General features: G+C 34.6%; 2 protein-coding genes across 5 annotated transcripts; both read right to left on the bottom strand.

Moving 5' to 3' along the window:
• Positions 1 to 310: 310 nt before the first annotated feature.
• Positions 311 to 7,032, bottom strand: LOC123914399 (probable protein phosphatase 2C 12). 4 transcript variants are annotated; one of them, XM_045965534.1, is made up of 11 exons: positions 6,808 to 6,971; positions 6,286 to 6,626; positions 5,263 to 5,434; positions 4,736 to 4,889; positions 4,584 to 4,647; positions 3,976 to 4,083; positions 2,975 to 3,100; positions 2,640 to 2,875; positions 2,346 to 2,551; positions 975 to 1,988; positions 311 to 880 (listed from the first exon to the last, which is right to left on the bottom strand). In XM_045965534.1, exons 2-11 carry the CDS (start codon positions 6,481 to 6,483, stop codon positions 855 to 857), a joined length of 2,304 nt encoding a protein of 767 aa, XP_045821490.1. In that variant the 5' UTR covers positions 6,484 to 6,626; positions 6,808 to 6,971; the 3' UTR covers positions 311 to 854. The 4 variants fall into 4 exon arrangements, with proteins under 4 accessions (XP_045821490.1, XP_045821487.1, XP_045821488.1 ...); XM_045965531.1 differs by having other exon boundaries at positions 975 to 2,551; positions 6,808 to 7,032; XM_045965532.1 differs by having other exon boundaries at positions 1,026 to 2,551.
• Positions 7,033 to 10,779: 3,747 nt separating this feature from the next.
• Positions 10,780 to 14,567, bottom strand: LOC123916381 (B3 domain-containing protein At3g19184-like). Its single transcript, XM_045967831.1, has 6 exons — positions 14,235 to 14,567; positions 14,108 to 14,151; positions 13,870 to 14,038; positions 12,496 to 12,702; positions 11,807 to 11,895; positions 10,780 to 10,963 (listed from the first exon to the last, which is right to left on the bottom strand). The coding sequence occupies exons 1-5, from the start codon at positions 14,466 to 14,468 to the stop codon at positions 11,845 to 11,847; spliced, it is 705 nt and encodes a 234-aa protein (XP_045823787.1). The 5' UTR covers positions 14,469 to 14,567; the 3' UTR covers positions 10,780 to 10,963; positions 11,807 to 11,844.
• Between the last annotated feature and the right edge of the window lie 2,203 nt (positions 14,568 to 16,770).

Here is a 16,770-nt window from a genome sequence, read left to right as displayed (position 1 = left end):
TCCTCCATTTGCAAAGACATTCAACTTAACCATGTTGTTGGGACTACATCATACTGCTTCATGACAGTAATCCAGGAAAATAGTCAAACTTAAGGACAGACAACACAACAGACATAATTTAACATAACTCAGTAATGGTCCAAATAGAATGTAATATAAAGGACTAATTTAAGAAACAAATTGCAGCCAAAAAACAGTGTTGTTAGTGTTGCATGCGCTAGTGGCACTCTTGTAGAAAAAACATGGCAGTATTGATCTTGACTTTGCATCTAACAGATAAAAAAAATTATAAAAAAAAAACGAACTGGGCTGTAAGAAACATTCACTAATTCTACGCATTTTTTCATCATTTCTATTACAAGATGTTAATATTCATTTGGTAGGAACTAACAATATCGAATGCTATAAGAACAAATCATTCAGAAGGCTCAACCATTCGTGTAATACAAGGGTACTTCCAATTAAGATCCATTTCGTGATTCGAAAAGACCCATATACAAATGAAAGGATCTAAATTCAGAAACAGAAAAGGAATATAAGAAAAATAATGAATCACCTTCGACATACTATTGTGTATTCCATCTTTTAACATAACCTTTTGCCACTCTTGGGTGGTTAATATCCCACTCTTCCAAGTCACAGAAATCCTCTAACAGGCTGCCATTGTTAGTCTCCTGTCTCTGATGCATTGAAAAACACGAAAATCCATATGAACAGTCTGAGGAGATTTCAAAATGAATCCATATTCTGAGAAACCCCCGACGTAATAAGGGAGTCACGGTTGTTTGGAAGTTTGACCTTCGCTATATTGAACACTTTATCACTCTCAAAATGCATATGTACATAATAATTCATTAGTCACTTCGACCGCTATGTCTATCTGAAAACAATAGATTAAAGGAGGGAATTAGATTATAAATACACATATAACTCAAGGCATCAATGGATATAAATGAGAAAGAGTTATCACATACCTGATGTTTGTCTTCCTTCCTTGGCTTGTTTCGTCTCTTGGCAACCCACACCTGATGTTTGTCTCCCTTCCATGGCTTGTTTCGTCTCTCGGCAACCTACACCTGATGTTTGTCTCCCTTCCTTGGTTTGTTTTGTCTCTTGGCCACCCACACCTGATGTTTGTCTCCCTTCCTTGGCTTGTGTCATCTCTTGGCCACCCACGCCTGATGTTTGTCTCTCTTCCTTGGCTTGTTTTGTCTCTTGGCCACCCACGCCTGATGTTTGTCTCCCTTCCTTGGCTTGTTTTGTCTCTTGGCAACCCACGCCTGATGTTCGTCTCCCTTCCGTGGCTTGTTTCGTCTCTTGGCAACCCACGCCTGATGTTTGTCTCCCATCCTTGGCTTGTTTTGTCTCTTGGCAACCCCCACCTGATGTTTGTTTCCCTTCCTTGGCTTGTTTCGTCTCTTGGCAACCCACGCCTGATGTTTGTCTCCCTTCCTTGGCTTGTTTTGTCTCTTGGCAACCCCCACCTGATGTTTGTTTCCCTTCCTTGGCTTGTTTTGTCTCTTGGCAACCCACACCTGATGTTTGTCTCCCTTCCTTGGCTTGTTTCATTTCTTGGCCACCCACACCTGATGTTTGTCTCCCTTCCTTAGCTAGTTTTATCTCTTGGCCACCCACACCTGATGTTTGTCTCCCTTCCTTTGCTTGTTTTGTCTCTTGGCAACCTACGTTTGATGTTTGTCTCCCTTCCATGGCTTGTTTCGTCTCTTGGCAACCCACGCCTGATGTTTGTCTCTCTTCCTTCGCTTGTTTTGTCTCTTGGCAACCCACACCCGATGTTTGTCTCCCTTCCATGGCTTGTTTCATCTCTTGGCCACCCACACCTGATGTTTGTCTCCCTTCCTTGGCTTGTTTTGTCTCTTGGCAACCCACACCTGATGTTCGTCTCCCTTCCATGGCTTGTTTCGTCTCTTGGCCACCCACACCTGATGTTTGTCTCCCCTCCTTGGCTTGTTTCGTCTCTTGGCCACCCACACCTGATGTTCGTCTCCCTTCCATGGCTTGTTTCGTCTCTTGGCCACCCACACCTGATGTTTGTCTCCCCTCCTTGGCTTGTTTCGTCTCTTGGCCACCCACACCTAATGTTTGTCTCCCTTCCTTGGCTTGTTTTGTCTCTTGGCCACTCACACCTGATGTTTGTCTCCCTTTCATGGCTTGTTTCATATCTTGGCCACCCACACCTGATGTTTGTCTCCCTTCCTTGGCTTGTTTTGTCTCTTGGCAACCCACACCTGATGTTTGTCTCCCTTCCATGGCTTGTTTCGTCTCTTGGCCACCCACACCTGATGTTTGTCTCCCCTCCTTGGCTTGTTTCGTCTCTTGGCCACCCACACCTGATGTTCGTCTCCCTTCCATGGCTTGTTTCTTCTCTTGGCAACTTGAGCAAAGGAAAGGTCCATCCCAGGGGCGTGGTTTCCCTTGGTTAGGGGCATCCTCATGTACTGAAATACCCTCCCCAGGTTTAATCTCTACTTGACACACCGCACACACGAACATCTTGAACATGTTGCAAAGTGGATATTTTGTTTCAAACCTGCAGCTCAGACAAAGATGTTTTAATGTAAAGAGTGAAAACTAAAGAACAAGCTGCAAAAATTAACAACACTAACAACAAACCAAACCTCTCTGAAAGCATAGCAGATCCTTCCTCAAATAGTTCCCGTACCATATCGGGCTCAACGTATTCTCTTACAATATATGAAGATGGCTCAGAGGACTTTTTGCGAAAAATGGCCTTCAACATTCCTTTTACCGGTCTCTTTTGTGATGGTACAGAAGTAGGTGGCTTCTCCTGGGGTAAAATATCGACAACAATGCAGGTTGTGTCATCTCTAAGTCCCTTTGCATGCAAAGATTCCTGAAGACAGAAAAGGACAGGAATGAACGGTAGAAATCAGTTAACACACAAAGTGACAAGGTGAAACCAAAACATTCAAAAGATGTCTGCTGAGCGTACTTTTACAATATGTGGTGCTGCAGCCTCTGCTGACATGCCACGACAACAATCAAGGACCATTTCTGCAGTTAGAGCATCCCAGACCCCATCACTACTAATGACAAGCCTTCCTCCAGAAGTGGAAAGCTATATAAACCGAAAGAAAGGGGAAAACAAGGCATTAGAACGATTAAGACAAAAGGTCTTGTGAATTCCCCAAAGGAAAATGGTTAAAAAGCATTTAGTATATCCTATCAATGACTCATGAAGGCAAGTATTAAATGACTTTACATAACTACTTCGCTTTACATTAAAATTCTTCCATTATTGTTTCGTCAATTACTCCCTCTGTTCCTTTTTACTTGTCGTTTTAGAAAAAAATATTTGTTCCAAATTACTTGTCGTTTTGATATTTTAAGGTTATATTTTGTCTATTATACCCTCGTGTAAACTCCAAATATTTAGGAGTAGTTGTTGAAATCGTAAAAGATTTAATATATATTTGAAAAACTAAAGTTTTTTTTTTAAAAAAAAAAATTGGTACATAACATATTAATTTTTTTTGGTACATAATATATTAAATTTATTGGAAATAGAAAGTGTGGGCAAAAAAAAAATATTGGTGAATTAAAATAAGGGTATAATAGGACGATAAGGTGCAAAAATACACTTTCTTAATTTATTGTTTTTTTTCTAAAACGACAAGTAAAAAGGAACGGAGGGAGTAGTGTTCAAGGGCACTCATTAGTATTTTCAAAAAACAAAAGGACTTGCAGCAATAAAACAACAAATGTTCATTTTGATTTGTAAAAGGCATTAGTTAATCTTATGAAAATTCAGTTGCTCGTTTTAAGATGGTAGAAAAATCGTGTGTAAAAAAGCTATCTGTGCCTGTGATACAGAGATCGAAAACAATATAAAACTAGACATAAGTACCTATGGGAATTATATACAGTAACGTAAAATTAAGAAACAGCATAAGCCCAATATTGCTGTATGTACAAGGGATAGCTTTGACCAACCTTCACTTGCTTTACGTGTGGTACAGGGACAATAAATTCGCCAACATCCATATCACCGATGGATCGAGAGAGACACAAGCCACCAGGCCAACATCTCAGTGGACCAACCTATACAATTCATTTACCTAGTCAGGCATATATATTTGACACATACAAATTTCTCCTGATAACATTATGAAACACAACAGGAGATACTATAAATATTATCAAATATAGCCAACACAAACATCAAAAGCGTAAACAATTCTCTTAAACGATTATAAAATTTAATGGCCAAGACCCATGTAATGAGCACTTTTAAGTGAAAGACATGATCCTATGACTAGCATCAATTATCATGCCTCTTGATTCTTCATGATATGGTTGACATAATTTACTTTTGAAACCTTTGGTTATGTAGTTTATCTGTTAAAGCATTGTATACATAAGAAATTAAAAAAAAAAATAGTTTTAGTAGAGGCATCAAGGCCATTCTACAAGACATTGCTTTGTTTTATAAGTCGTAGTGGGTTTTTGTTGTTTTTTCCTTGGGGGACGAGTCCTGAAGTCTGTTTAGGAAATCAATATCATCAGGGATCAAAGTGGATAACAGTTTAGTTGAAATTTACCTCGGCACCTCCGCCTGTATTTAACCGACCAACTTCACCCCCACAAGAAGTGATGCGCACCCTCCTGATGAAATAAAACGAAAGAATGAGACTTTACTGCAATGGAGCAATTCCAGACAGTTGTTCACAATAACATTCCAGTAAAAACTTACTCCTCTTCATTAGTGTCTAGTCGATGATCTGCTGACAAGTAATGAAGCCCACCTTCAGAAGGTTCAAGTATGCACCGGGAATCACCAACTGAGGCAACTGTTATAACCCATCCTTCTAGAATCACAAGGGTTACAGTTGTTCCTGATGATTGTGCTGCACAAATGAAGATAATATATGAATATCAACATACACCTTAAGAAAAATCATGAGTTCAGAGGTACAGGAATTATCAGTCATGACTCAGTTGTATAAGCTTATTAATATTCATTAGTAGCAGTGTACCAACAGAGGTTAGAAAAATATTATCGAGGTTAAAATACTGCCAATATGTTCGTTATGCATCAACCTGTTTTTTTATCCCATTATTCTTAAACTTTTTTACTCTGAGAATTGGGAATATTGTCGCTACTTTGATAATATAATTTATTACGTTATTCATACAAAGATTCCATGAGGAGTTTATGAACTTGCCACATAAACAAACTTTTAATGGAGGCAAGAAGGAACATGACGTAATTAGCCATACCTTTCTGTTGAAAATCTTTATCAGTTTTTACAAAGCCAGCAACCAAAGCCCTTGGCAACGCTTTTATCCACTCATCTCTGTTGAGATCTGTAGGAATGGCACTTAAAACATTGTTCAGAAGATTCTCCTTGGCATAAATTGCAGCAGCAGATCCATTGTGTCCATCAAATAGCTGTAAATTTTCTGCATCAGAAAATGCCAATGCAACAAGAAAAGAAAAGAAACAGAAACCAAGTAAAGAAAAACATGGTATTACTGAGTCATAACATATGCATTCACCGTATAAAAAGGCCACTATTCTTGATATTCAAAATGATAAAAGTGAATTAGGATGAAAACATGGTTCAGTTGCTTTCAAATGCACACAAACAGAAAGCTATCAGAAAACAAAACCATTGCTTGTAGAGGGTGGGGTGGGGAGGTGCTTGACACTGAGCAAATAAGCCCGCAATATATTCCTCCGTGCAAATAGAAGTATGATATTCAATTTGCTAAACTGTTTAGCGTATCTTTGGAATCACAGTAGGTTTAATAAAGTCATAGCAACATCGTAGTTTTGTTAAAGCTCCAAAGTGTTAGCTTTTGCAAAACCACACTGGCTCGCCGTAATTTTTCCAAAATCATCGCAAATCCAAACATAATAGTTCATCCGTAACTCAATACTTGTTTGGATTGACGATGAATTTGACAGAATCACCACCCTAATTTTGACAAAAAGTAACCTTTGGAGCTTCAACAAAATCACGGTGCAACCGTCGATTCACCAAATTCACAGTCAATCCAAACATGTCAGCATAATTAAGTTGCTTTCACCCAATCAATCATTTACTTTTCTCAATCATCATATCATACCATACCATGCCAAAATCATACATATAATAAGACATAAAACACACATTGACTTTTGATCCTTCCTAATCACATACATAAATATCTGTTTAATAATTCCAATGAATCAAATTACTACAATTAAAAAAGCAAAAAAACATGATTTGATGGGGGTTTAGTTAGAAAGAAACATACCCCAAAAACAGAATATGTAGAGACCCCATCAGCCACAACTCTTTGACATTCATTCTTCAACAATGTAAAATCCTCTCCTTTCTTATTCTCACTAGCTTGGCTATACACAACAACCATATCAGATTTGTCCATTTTCTCATTCGCCAATTCACGTTTCAATAGAACCGAAAGGGGAACATGTTCATTCCGACCAGACATTGTTTTGTTCCTTCTAATCAAACCTCAATTTCTCCAAATAATTATATGCAACCAACAACCTAAACCAAACACAATAACAACAACAACAACAACACGCGCTTCTTCAATTTAATGAATCCTCCACATAGCACAAATCGTTTTGTCTGTTACAACAGAATCTAAAATTAGAAAACAAATCATAAACATTAACAATAACAACACATCACAATGAAAAAGAAATCGCAATGTTAAATTGTTAATGAGTTAGTTAGTTAGTTAGTTAGTTAGAATGAAGGAAAAGTTGGTTGGAAATTGTAAAGAAAGAGAAAGGAAAGAAAAAATTACTTGAAAATGGAAGAAAAAGAGAGTAGCGATTAAGCGCGAAAATATTGAGATATGTTGAAATGCAGTTGTCAAAAAACGCGGATCGCTGCGTTCTGCAAAACTTGCATTCTTCGAGAGAAAGAGAGAGAATGAAGAAGAAATGAATGAATCAATGAAAGAAAGGAAGAACCATTCATTTTTTTTCGTTTGCCCCAAAAAACGTAAATAAAAAGAGACAGTGAAATTGAATGACATGGCCAAAACGCATCGTTTTGTAGCTCAGTGATTGTAGGGCCCGGTTAATATCAATGTTTTTTTTTCTACAGGGTTGTTATTGTTTTCATTTTTTCATATTTTCACACCATCGTTTAATTTTGGATTTTGGTACTTGAATAAACAGTGAATTTTTTTTTAGTTGCTTGAAAAAGCTGAAAGAATGAAGACCTTCTCTCTAGTCTATGTAAAACTACCATGGTAACATCATTGGGGTATCTAAATTCGGAAAATACTTGTATAGGCACAAATACAAATAAGTAGTGTTAGGCACACTCACATTAAGTAAAAACAATTAAAGATAAAGTAATTAAAATGATATAAATTGATGTGACAAATTTATTTTTTTTATTTTTTTAATTTGTGTGAGTGTGCCTAAAATTTGTGCCTAATTAATTGTGCTAGCTAAGACTTGCCCACAATCAGACAATCAATTTCTCTCAATTGGACCCTACTACAAGTACATTTTCCTTATCCTTCAAAAAAAAATAATACATTTTCCTTTTGTTATATGCCTTATCCACCCAAGTTGATTGAATCATCATCTTCTCAGCCTTCTAAGACAAAATCTTTATGGAAAATGGTAAACAGTGACTCGAGGGACATTAGTTAAGGATACAAATATAGAAGTTTTATCTCGTAAATTGTGCATTCAATGTTTTAATGATGTGAAAAGTTATTCTCTTTCATCATTAATTTTATCATTTATTTCCTTTTTTAGTATGCTAAATCAGTGCCCCATGAGCACCGTTTAGCATACCCAATCTTTATTATATACTCTTTCGTTAAAAAAAAAGTGTCAATTCAATAAAAAATAAATTATTTTAAGATGAATTTTGCTTACATTTTTTAAGATTGTACCTTGAACCATTTTTTTTTAAGGAAGACTTGTTTGGTCACAAGCATTTGAGCACAAAATATAGGTGCAAACACACAAATTAAAAAAATTAAAGAAAAACTAAAATTGTCACATCAATTTTTATTTTTTTTAACCATTTTTGCTTTATTTATTTTATTTCTAGTGGGTGTGTGTTGTTTGAGTTTATGCCTATTGAAGTATTTCTCTCATTTTTTGTTACCCTAGTTAAATACGGTACTTGAACCATTTTTTGTTACCCACTTACAATATTATAGTTTCTCCTATGAAAATAAAAAAATCAGCGACGAAATATCATTCTATAAAACTCACAGGAGTAATGCATGGTAGTAGCTTCATTGATTTGGTGGTAACTAACAATCGGAATACTTTAGGGTCATGTTAAACTGTAACCAGGACATTTGTTTAGCATTTTCATAACTTTATTGAAAGTTTATTAATTACTGAACTGAAATTTAGAGATCTTCAATAAGAGTATCATAGAGAATTTTATAGGCTAATGATCTGTACCTTATTTATTTTTATCATTGAAGTTCCATGACGTGACATAGAGGATATAAAAATTGATGATATGGTACTTACGATACTTAAGTTAAAAACATAAATATAAAAAGGGACCACTAGTTATTAATGTATGAAGCAAAATATGCATGAGTTGCATAAATATTACATGACATTATAGAGATCCCTTGTTAGTAATGTATAATACCCAAAAGTGGTACGGAGTATTACATTGAAGATGCTCTTATAATTTTAATTTTTAACCAAAACCTAGTTGATTTGGACTACCCGCAATCATCGGTGCCACTGAATTATTTTGCCCAAGACAAACGACTGCCGTGCCGTTTTCATATGAGGGTGTCCACACTCCACACCACACCATTGTCAAAGGAACAGCAATGAAAAATAAATTAAAGCAAAAATTTAAATTAAACAAATTAGTGCTTGTAGTTTCTCTCTTTAGTCTATGTATGTCAGTATGTACAATTTTGCTAAAGTTAAAAGATGTGATGAGAGAGTTATAAGGTTGGTTTAGTGGTTGGGGTGGAAGAATTAAGGTGTAAAGTGATCTCAGATTTAATATTTATCTCTAACAAAAACTATCAATTAACAATAACATATTAACTTTGATTGTTTAAAAAACAATGATGTGAAGATATTATTATTTTTTTAATTGGTGTGAAGATATTTAGAAGACAAAGATTATTTCTCTCTTTTTCTGTCCTTTTTAAGTCTAACTCTAGTCATCACCATTTTTTTTCTTCTTCTTAGTTTATCAAACTTGATCTGAAATCACCCTCCAAATTATTTTTTATTTCTTATTATATTAAATAAGTATAATTTTCACATATTGATATTTGTATATAAGTTATAATTTGATTGAAAATACGTTATAATTTCACTATGTATGAAAAGAATGTTAGATCTATAAGAGATGTGACTTATTAACAAGGTTGTCAGAACCGGATCGGTCATCGAACCGGCGAGCTCACCGGTTCAAGGTTTAATTGGTCGGACCGGGTTCAATCGGGGTCGAACCGTTTTTAATTAAATATATATTTTAATTAATATATAAATAAAAATATATGAATAATTGCTCAATATTTCATAATTTCACACATTAAAAAGATAAAATATCACAAGTCAAAATAAAATAAAATTTATAATTCAAACCAAATGAAAAATAGATGAAAAACAAAAATCTTTCCTATTCCTACGACGTCGTTGATTTGTTTTTTAAAAAAAAAAAGTTAAAATGACGTCGTTTTGCCTTATTTTTTTTTTTAAAAAATAAAAAATCTACAAAACCGCTTGAACCGCCTGGCTGGTTCACCGGTTCGACCCGGTTCGACCCCAGTTCAAGCGGTTTTTTGCCGGTCGGTTTCCTATCTGTTTTTTGCTCAAAACCGAACCGTTTTTATGACCGGTTCACGGTCCGACCGGTCTGACCGGCCGGTCCGGTCCGGTTTTGATAACCTTGCTTATTAACATGATGTCTTAAGGTTTTGGGTGGAGATGTAATATCTTCCTCTCTTGTGATCCGGAGCATTTACCCCATTGCAGGAAGATTGTTGGATTTCAAGTGTGAGTGGAGTGGTGTCTACTGCGGATGATGGATGTCGTCCCTATAAGCAGCAATTCAGTGCTCCCAGAAGGCAGCGTTATAGTGTCATACAGTGTGTCTGTATTTTGTTGTTAAAATAAAACAATATATAAAAATATTGGCCAACATTTTATGGCTTATTGTGCATAACTACTAACTAGCTATTAGAAATGAGTGGCTGCTACGATCTAAACGCAAGAGATGCATGCTTTTGAAAGCTGTAGACAACACACTTGACGTTTACAACTAAGTGTTGCTATCTAATCTAATTTTATCAAATTTCAAATACGCGTAGTCTATCGCAGTTATTCACGGAACCCCCATCACATGTATATTATTTTGAGCATCTTGGCCATATTCAATAATGCATGATTTTCCTATAAATGTAACAGTTTGATTTATACTTGTCGTCCAAGAAAGTATCAGTAGTAACTTGACTAACTTTCATTTCCAATTAAGGGATGTAAAATTGTTTGCTAGTGATCTTATCAAAAAAGTGCATAATTCATTAATTGATTATATCATATATCTTATATCTTACCCAACTTATGAATTTCAATTGGATTAGAAAGCACATGATTGTGACGTGTTAATATTAGCCTATGGACCCCATGTGCTACATGCTGATTTCTTCATTTGTGTGGTATGTATATATGTGCTCATGGTTTAGCCAGAAACTGGGGCAAGGCCAGCTAGATAATTTTTGAAGTCAACAAAACTATATTTACCATTCAAACACTGATTCATAAATATTTAAGATTACAAGGGTTTGATTCATTCATTTATACATATGCAGAAGAGTTAACTTCACATGTAGGACCTCAAAATAGGAGACAGAAAAACATAAGTTAGAGACATCATAAGTAAACCAAACTACAACACCAAAAAACTGAATCCAAGACCAGCATATTAGAATTTAGAACCTGCAAAACAAGAAAAATGCATTTATGAGACCACTAAATAAATGTTGCAATCTCATGCATGCTACTTTGGCAGTATCCCAGAAGAAATTGGAATTAAATTGAAACCAAAACATAAAGCAACGTTTCACAACTTCAAGATGCAAATAAGAAACATAGAAAATGACAAAATGGAACCAAAATATGAATTTAAAACCCCACACATAATACCCACATGTCTCTTCAAGAATACGCATGTTCATATGATTTTATTTTTTTTGCAACCACAGAGGAACAAAACAGAATTCAATAGGAAAGTTGGAATGAAGCCATGCCCTTCTTTAGTGTGTCTAACCTAACACTAAGCCTAGGAAGCAACCAAGAAACTCAATGATTTCAAAATAATAATAATAATAATAACTAAAATTCATTCACTACTGTAATATTTAAAAAATAAATGTACTTGAAAAACTATATGGATTAAAAAGGCTTTTGTTTTGGCCCCAAAACAGATACATGTGTTTATATACGTTACAGGTTTATTGCTTAATAGTTCGTAGAAACATTGCATATAATATCCAGGGACCAGAGTCCAAATCCTGGTAATCCTACTTATTCACCTTAAAGGTGAAATTCTACTACTAGACTACTTGACCAAAAAAAAAAAACTTTAGTCTAAAACCAGCATTCCATGGAGCCACTGTCCAGGAATAACAAAATTATAGTTGACCATACAACAGTGAGATCAAGATGCAGAAGTAACACAAGTTGTCATACTCCAAAGCATATAATAGGGAAAAATGACTATATAGACAGTATACTCATTAGTCATTACTCAAGATGCAATGTATACAGAGAAAATAATACCTAGATTAATTTTACTGTCTCCAATCTCTAACTGCAGTTCATTCGAGCTGTTTACCCTCCGAAGGATCATTCACTCTAATAATGTACACCTGAAAGAAAATTTTAGCAACATTCAATAATTAACATATGTGGAATAGTGAGATCACTAACTATATATATGAAATTCAAGTTTCAGAAAGCATAGTTTAATTTCATTAGCATTTTAAATTTTTTCATCAATTATATTTAACAGGAAATGTGCAACAAATGCTAAAATTAGATCGAAAGGGAACTGTTAACAAAGATGATTAAATCACTATAACTATAGGGTCTTGCCATTAAATGTCCTAAAAATACTTGCCGAAGTCTTTTCTATTTCAAAGTTTCTCAAAATTACAACATTCCATACATTCATTTTGAAAAGGAAAAGAAAAATATTTTTAAATATGTATTCAGTTTAAACTTTTTAAAAACAGCCCTCCACAACATGTGAAATAACTATAATGATATTAGTATTAGCACATTGCACATGGACTGAAAAATGATAATATTAGAATATTAAAAAGGGTGTAAAGAACTCCATTATTAACCACATGCATATAACACTCATCTTCTTTTTCTTATTTTATTTATTAACACTCATGAATGGTCTCATGAAGACCATTTTATTAAACAAGGTATGAATCAGAAAATAATCAAAATATCATCACCTTGAATGTAGTGCGATTAACTAACTCAAAAATTAAAGCGTCTCCATCAACAAGGTTATGAGCAATAGCAAAACCTCTCCACCCAGCGCTAAGTCCTCTTTTATGAGCCAAATATGTGGTTGGAGACTCCTCCCCATCCTCATCAATTAAAGTCATCGCTTCGTCCCGTGTTGGAAGGTGTGTCCTGCAGAAATGTGTTGGAAGGCCCTGTTGTCAAGGATTGCCAAAATGATTACCAAATTATAAATTGTGGCTGTAAGCAATGATACAGTATAATTGAATTTGAAAGTTAGTTGTTTATTGAGTTGAAAGGTATAATTTAATTTATTTGTACAAGGCTCTGGGCTAATAGAACATGAACATGGACTAAATGTGTCAAAACTGATATCTATTTAACTTAAACGAGACATGGACTAATAGAACATGAGACAAAAATAAAGTGTGAAATAAACTTTATGATCCAAAACACACTGGTGCACATCAGAGGTATACCAATCCCACTACAAGTACAACATCATAATTCTTGCTGCAGAGATTCTGTGTCTTGTAATTCATGAGTGCTACAGAGATTCTGTCACAATCTCATATGGAGTGATTGGAGTCATTGTTATTGACATCATAGTTAATGTCAAGTTGACTTAAGTCTGACTTCATGTTTCATACATCAGTTTCCCCCCCCAATTATTATTCTTTCACTTGAGAAAGAGTAGTGTAGATTTTTAAAATAAAATAGTACTCCAATAATCTAGATTGAAATGTTCAAGAAGTTTCATTTCATTTCTCCAATAATCTAGATACTCCAATAATCTAGATAGATACATTCATTCACCCTTTACCCTTAACATTAATATTCTCCCTTTTAATTGCTATTTTTAATGAGGTATCCCATTTTTATTGAAGGGACTTAAAAAAGAGTAACGGTTGATTTGTAGTAAATGGCAAAGAGAGATTGCTCCCACTGAGTAAAAGGGTACAAGCTTAAATTAATAGACTGAGATCAAGCTAACCCCATCAACTTCCATTGAAAAGCATTAAAAAGAATAACTAAACCAACATTAATACATACAAAATGAAAAGTTGCATCCAGTTAAGCAAATTCCCATTTTGTGAAAAGGCATAGCTTAAACTGAAGAGACATGAAAATAAGCAACTTTGAAAATTAAGAAAATAAGCAAATTCCCATTAACACAACACAAATATACATCTATTTGAATTTGAACAAGCTTATAATAGATTGTAAGTGTAAATTTGCAATGAAAAATGCAGAATAGAAAGGAAAAAAAATCAAAAGGCACAATAAAAAAAAAAAAGTAAACTTTAATCAACAAAAACTTAAGCACACAAAATATATGAAAAATGCAGAAGAGAAATTACCAGCCAGAATCCACCAGTTACATGAGATTGAAGCATCGACTTAATAAAAATCGGATGATCGGAATCTAAATCGGATTGCAACTTTTCTGCCTTTTCCAATGCTTCCTCTCTAGCTTCATCGGAAGCATACACTCGCTTCGAATAATCTCTGTACATATTATAACCTCCTCTACACACACAAAAAAAAAAAAAGAGTTCAATTTGAATCCATAGAAGAATATTGAGAAAAGGAAAATACCTTGAAATTCGATTTCTAGGTAGTATGACGCGATCAATAAGAACCTGTTGGAAAAATGAAATTAGGTTAGAGAGTGAGAAATTGATTGATGAAAGAAATGATGAAATGTGAGTTAGGGTTAGTTTACTTCTTTGTAAATGGGAGCAGGCAAGTTGGCGACACGGCCGGAGCGTCGGACAACAACAAGCTCTTTGCGGACAGTGCGAGGTTTGGAAGGAGATGGTTTTGAAATAGGGGAAGAGGATTTGTGAAGGGATTGAGAAAGTTGATGAAGATTGAGAGCTTCCATTCTCTTTTTGTTTTCTTCCATTCTTTTCCGGCGAGTGTCTTCGTATGATGCTGCTGCTACTGCCGCCACCATTTTTGAGTTCTCACTGTACTCTCTCAGTTTACTCAAAATCAAAACTGCGTTGCTTTACTCGTCGACCGTTGCGTTCCCGTTCCCCCTCACTGCTAGTGCTATATATAATTTTAAAAAAAAAAAAAAGTACTAGTACTAGAAATTATTTGAAAATATTACTATTTGAAAAGAAAATAACACTTTTTAAACTTTCGAGAAGTTGACTGCACAAACTCCAATGCCAAATTACTATTTTTGCATCCTTAACTAGTGCCCCGGGGACACTGTTTAGCATTTTCCAAAAAATATTACTATTTGATATACATACGCGTCAAACTCAAAGAGTGTCAGTAAAAAAATAAATACAACCGTGTATAAGAATTATTAAGAGGTAAGTAAAAAAACAAAAAAGAATTATTAAGAGGTTTTACGATGGTCTAGTGGTGAGGGGTTTGAGTAGTACGTTATAGGTTCTGGGTTCGATCCCCAGCTTATTGTAAAAATAAAATAAAAATTATTGCAATTGACTCTCGAACCAAATTATGCGATTAAGTGGGTCGGATACTGATGGTGAAAAAGTATCAAAATATTTGATATATAAATTTTTGTTTGGTTCTGTCAAAAAAAAATTATTCGGTTTGCAAAATATTCCTCAATCAAACATAATTGTTTTGCTTAAGACAGAGTAGAACACTAAATATGAGCATTTCTCTTAATACAAATTTGAAAATTTGGTTTACTTTGTTTTGAGAGACTATTTTATGGATATAAAGTAACATTTTATACTCTTTTATAAATTCATCTATATGTTCATCAAAAAAATATTCATTTTTTTTTACAATGTTATAGTGTAAAATTTTCATCGTTTTGTTTTCAACACCGGTTTAATCTGGTTTGGGGTCAGTTCCAGCATCAAGTGGTTTCAGCTCCCTCCCGGTCACAGTTGCGGGGGATCGAACCGTGGTTCTCCCTACCAAGTTCAGCGTCAATCACCATTAAACCAACTAACGATCGGTAAATTTTCATCATTGTTTAATGGCAGATAACTTACTTAATAGTGCAAATCTTTTACATCTTGTATCAATTTATTATTGTTTATTTATATACTACTCTTTATTTTAATTATTTTTTGTCGAGTAGTTTAGTGGCTAGAAATTTTACCTTAAATGTGGATAAGTGGAATGTTCAGGGTTCCGATCACGGCTCCTGCATATATAACGCGATGTCCCTATCAATTGAGTTAATCTCACGAGCACTTATATACTCTTTATTTATATACTCTTATTTAAAATTATTATATAAGAATATTAATAAAAAGTTCTATCAAGAAAATAATAATTTTAAACAGAAGATGAGAATGGAAATACCGTTTTCTAGCATTATAACCATAAAATGCGGGAATTCGTCAAAAAAAAAAAAAAAACCATAAAATGTGGGAAGAAAATAAAAGATTTTAATGCAGATACTGTGTTCTAAATAAAGTAATAAACATATTACTATTATTCACACAAAAAAAAACATGCGGAGATGTTATTAGAAAAAAAATATTTAGACAAAAATCATCCATCCCTATGCAACAAAGGAAATGAGTAGACGTTTGTTTGCCTGCATGAAACACAGAAAACCAGTTCAGCCCTGTGCTGGCCAAGGCAGTGGGTATCAGATGATGGGTCATGCAGAGTGCAGACGGCAATTGCGCTTGGGATCCAAAGAGTCACCACTCACCATTGTCTCGGATGCAATCACTATTGTTAATGGAATTGCGGGAAGTTCATGTCCTGTTGAAATAGAACTTGTTGTCCAATATTGTATTTTCATTTGTAATGATTTTCTGCACATTTCTGTTGTATTTGTCAAAAGAGCTCTCAATGTTTTTTTTGAAAAGAAGAGAGCTCTCAATGTTGAAGCTCATAGAATGGTAAACATTAGCCAAGCTAGATCTGAAACCTGATATATGGGGTAATCCCCAACCAGTTAAAAAAAAATGTGTTTGCCTTCACAGTAGAAACCTACAAATGCACGATTAATATGAAGCTGCACGGTGCAGCAATTGTGGAGACCCTTAGATTTAGAAAGATAAACTTTCTCAGTAGATTTAAGGATTCTCACCGCGTAGAGGGTCCACAATTTTTGTTGCCCAAACTGAATTGCAGGTCAAATAGGGTCTGAGATCCCCATTCCATTAAATTATATCTGAAATTGATTGAAAAACAGTAGTAGATTGCAATCCATAACCACACTGCTACATAGTCAGAGTTGGGGTCATTATTTCCAAGTGCAAGAATGTCCTTTTGTCATTAACAATCTCTATCATGTTCAATTT

The sequence above is a fragment of the Trifolium pratense genome, linkage group LG3, assembly GCF_020283565.1.
Source record: "Trifolium pratense cultivar HEN17-A07 linkage group LG3, ARS_RC_1.1, whole genome shotgun sequence".
Taxonomy (NCBI): domain Eukaryota; kingdom Viridiplantae; phylum Streptophyta; class Magnoliopsida; order Fabales; family Fabaceae; genus Trifolium; species Trifolium pratense.
This window is presented reverse-complemented; position numbering and strand designations above follow the sequence as displayed.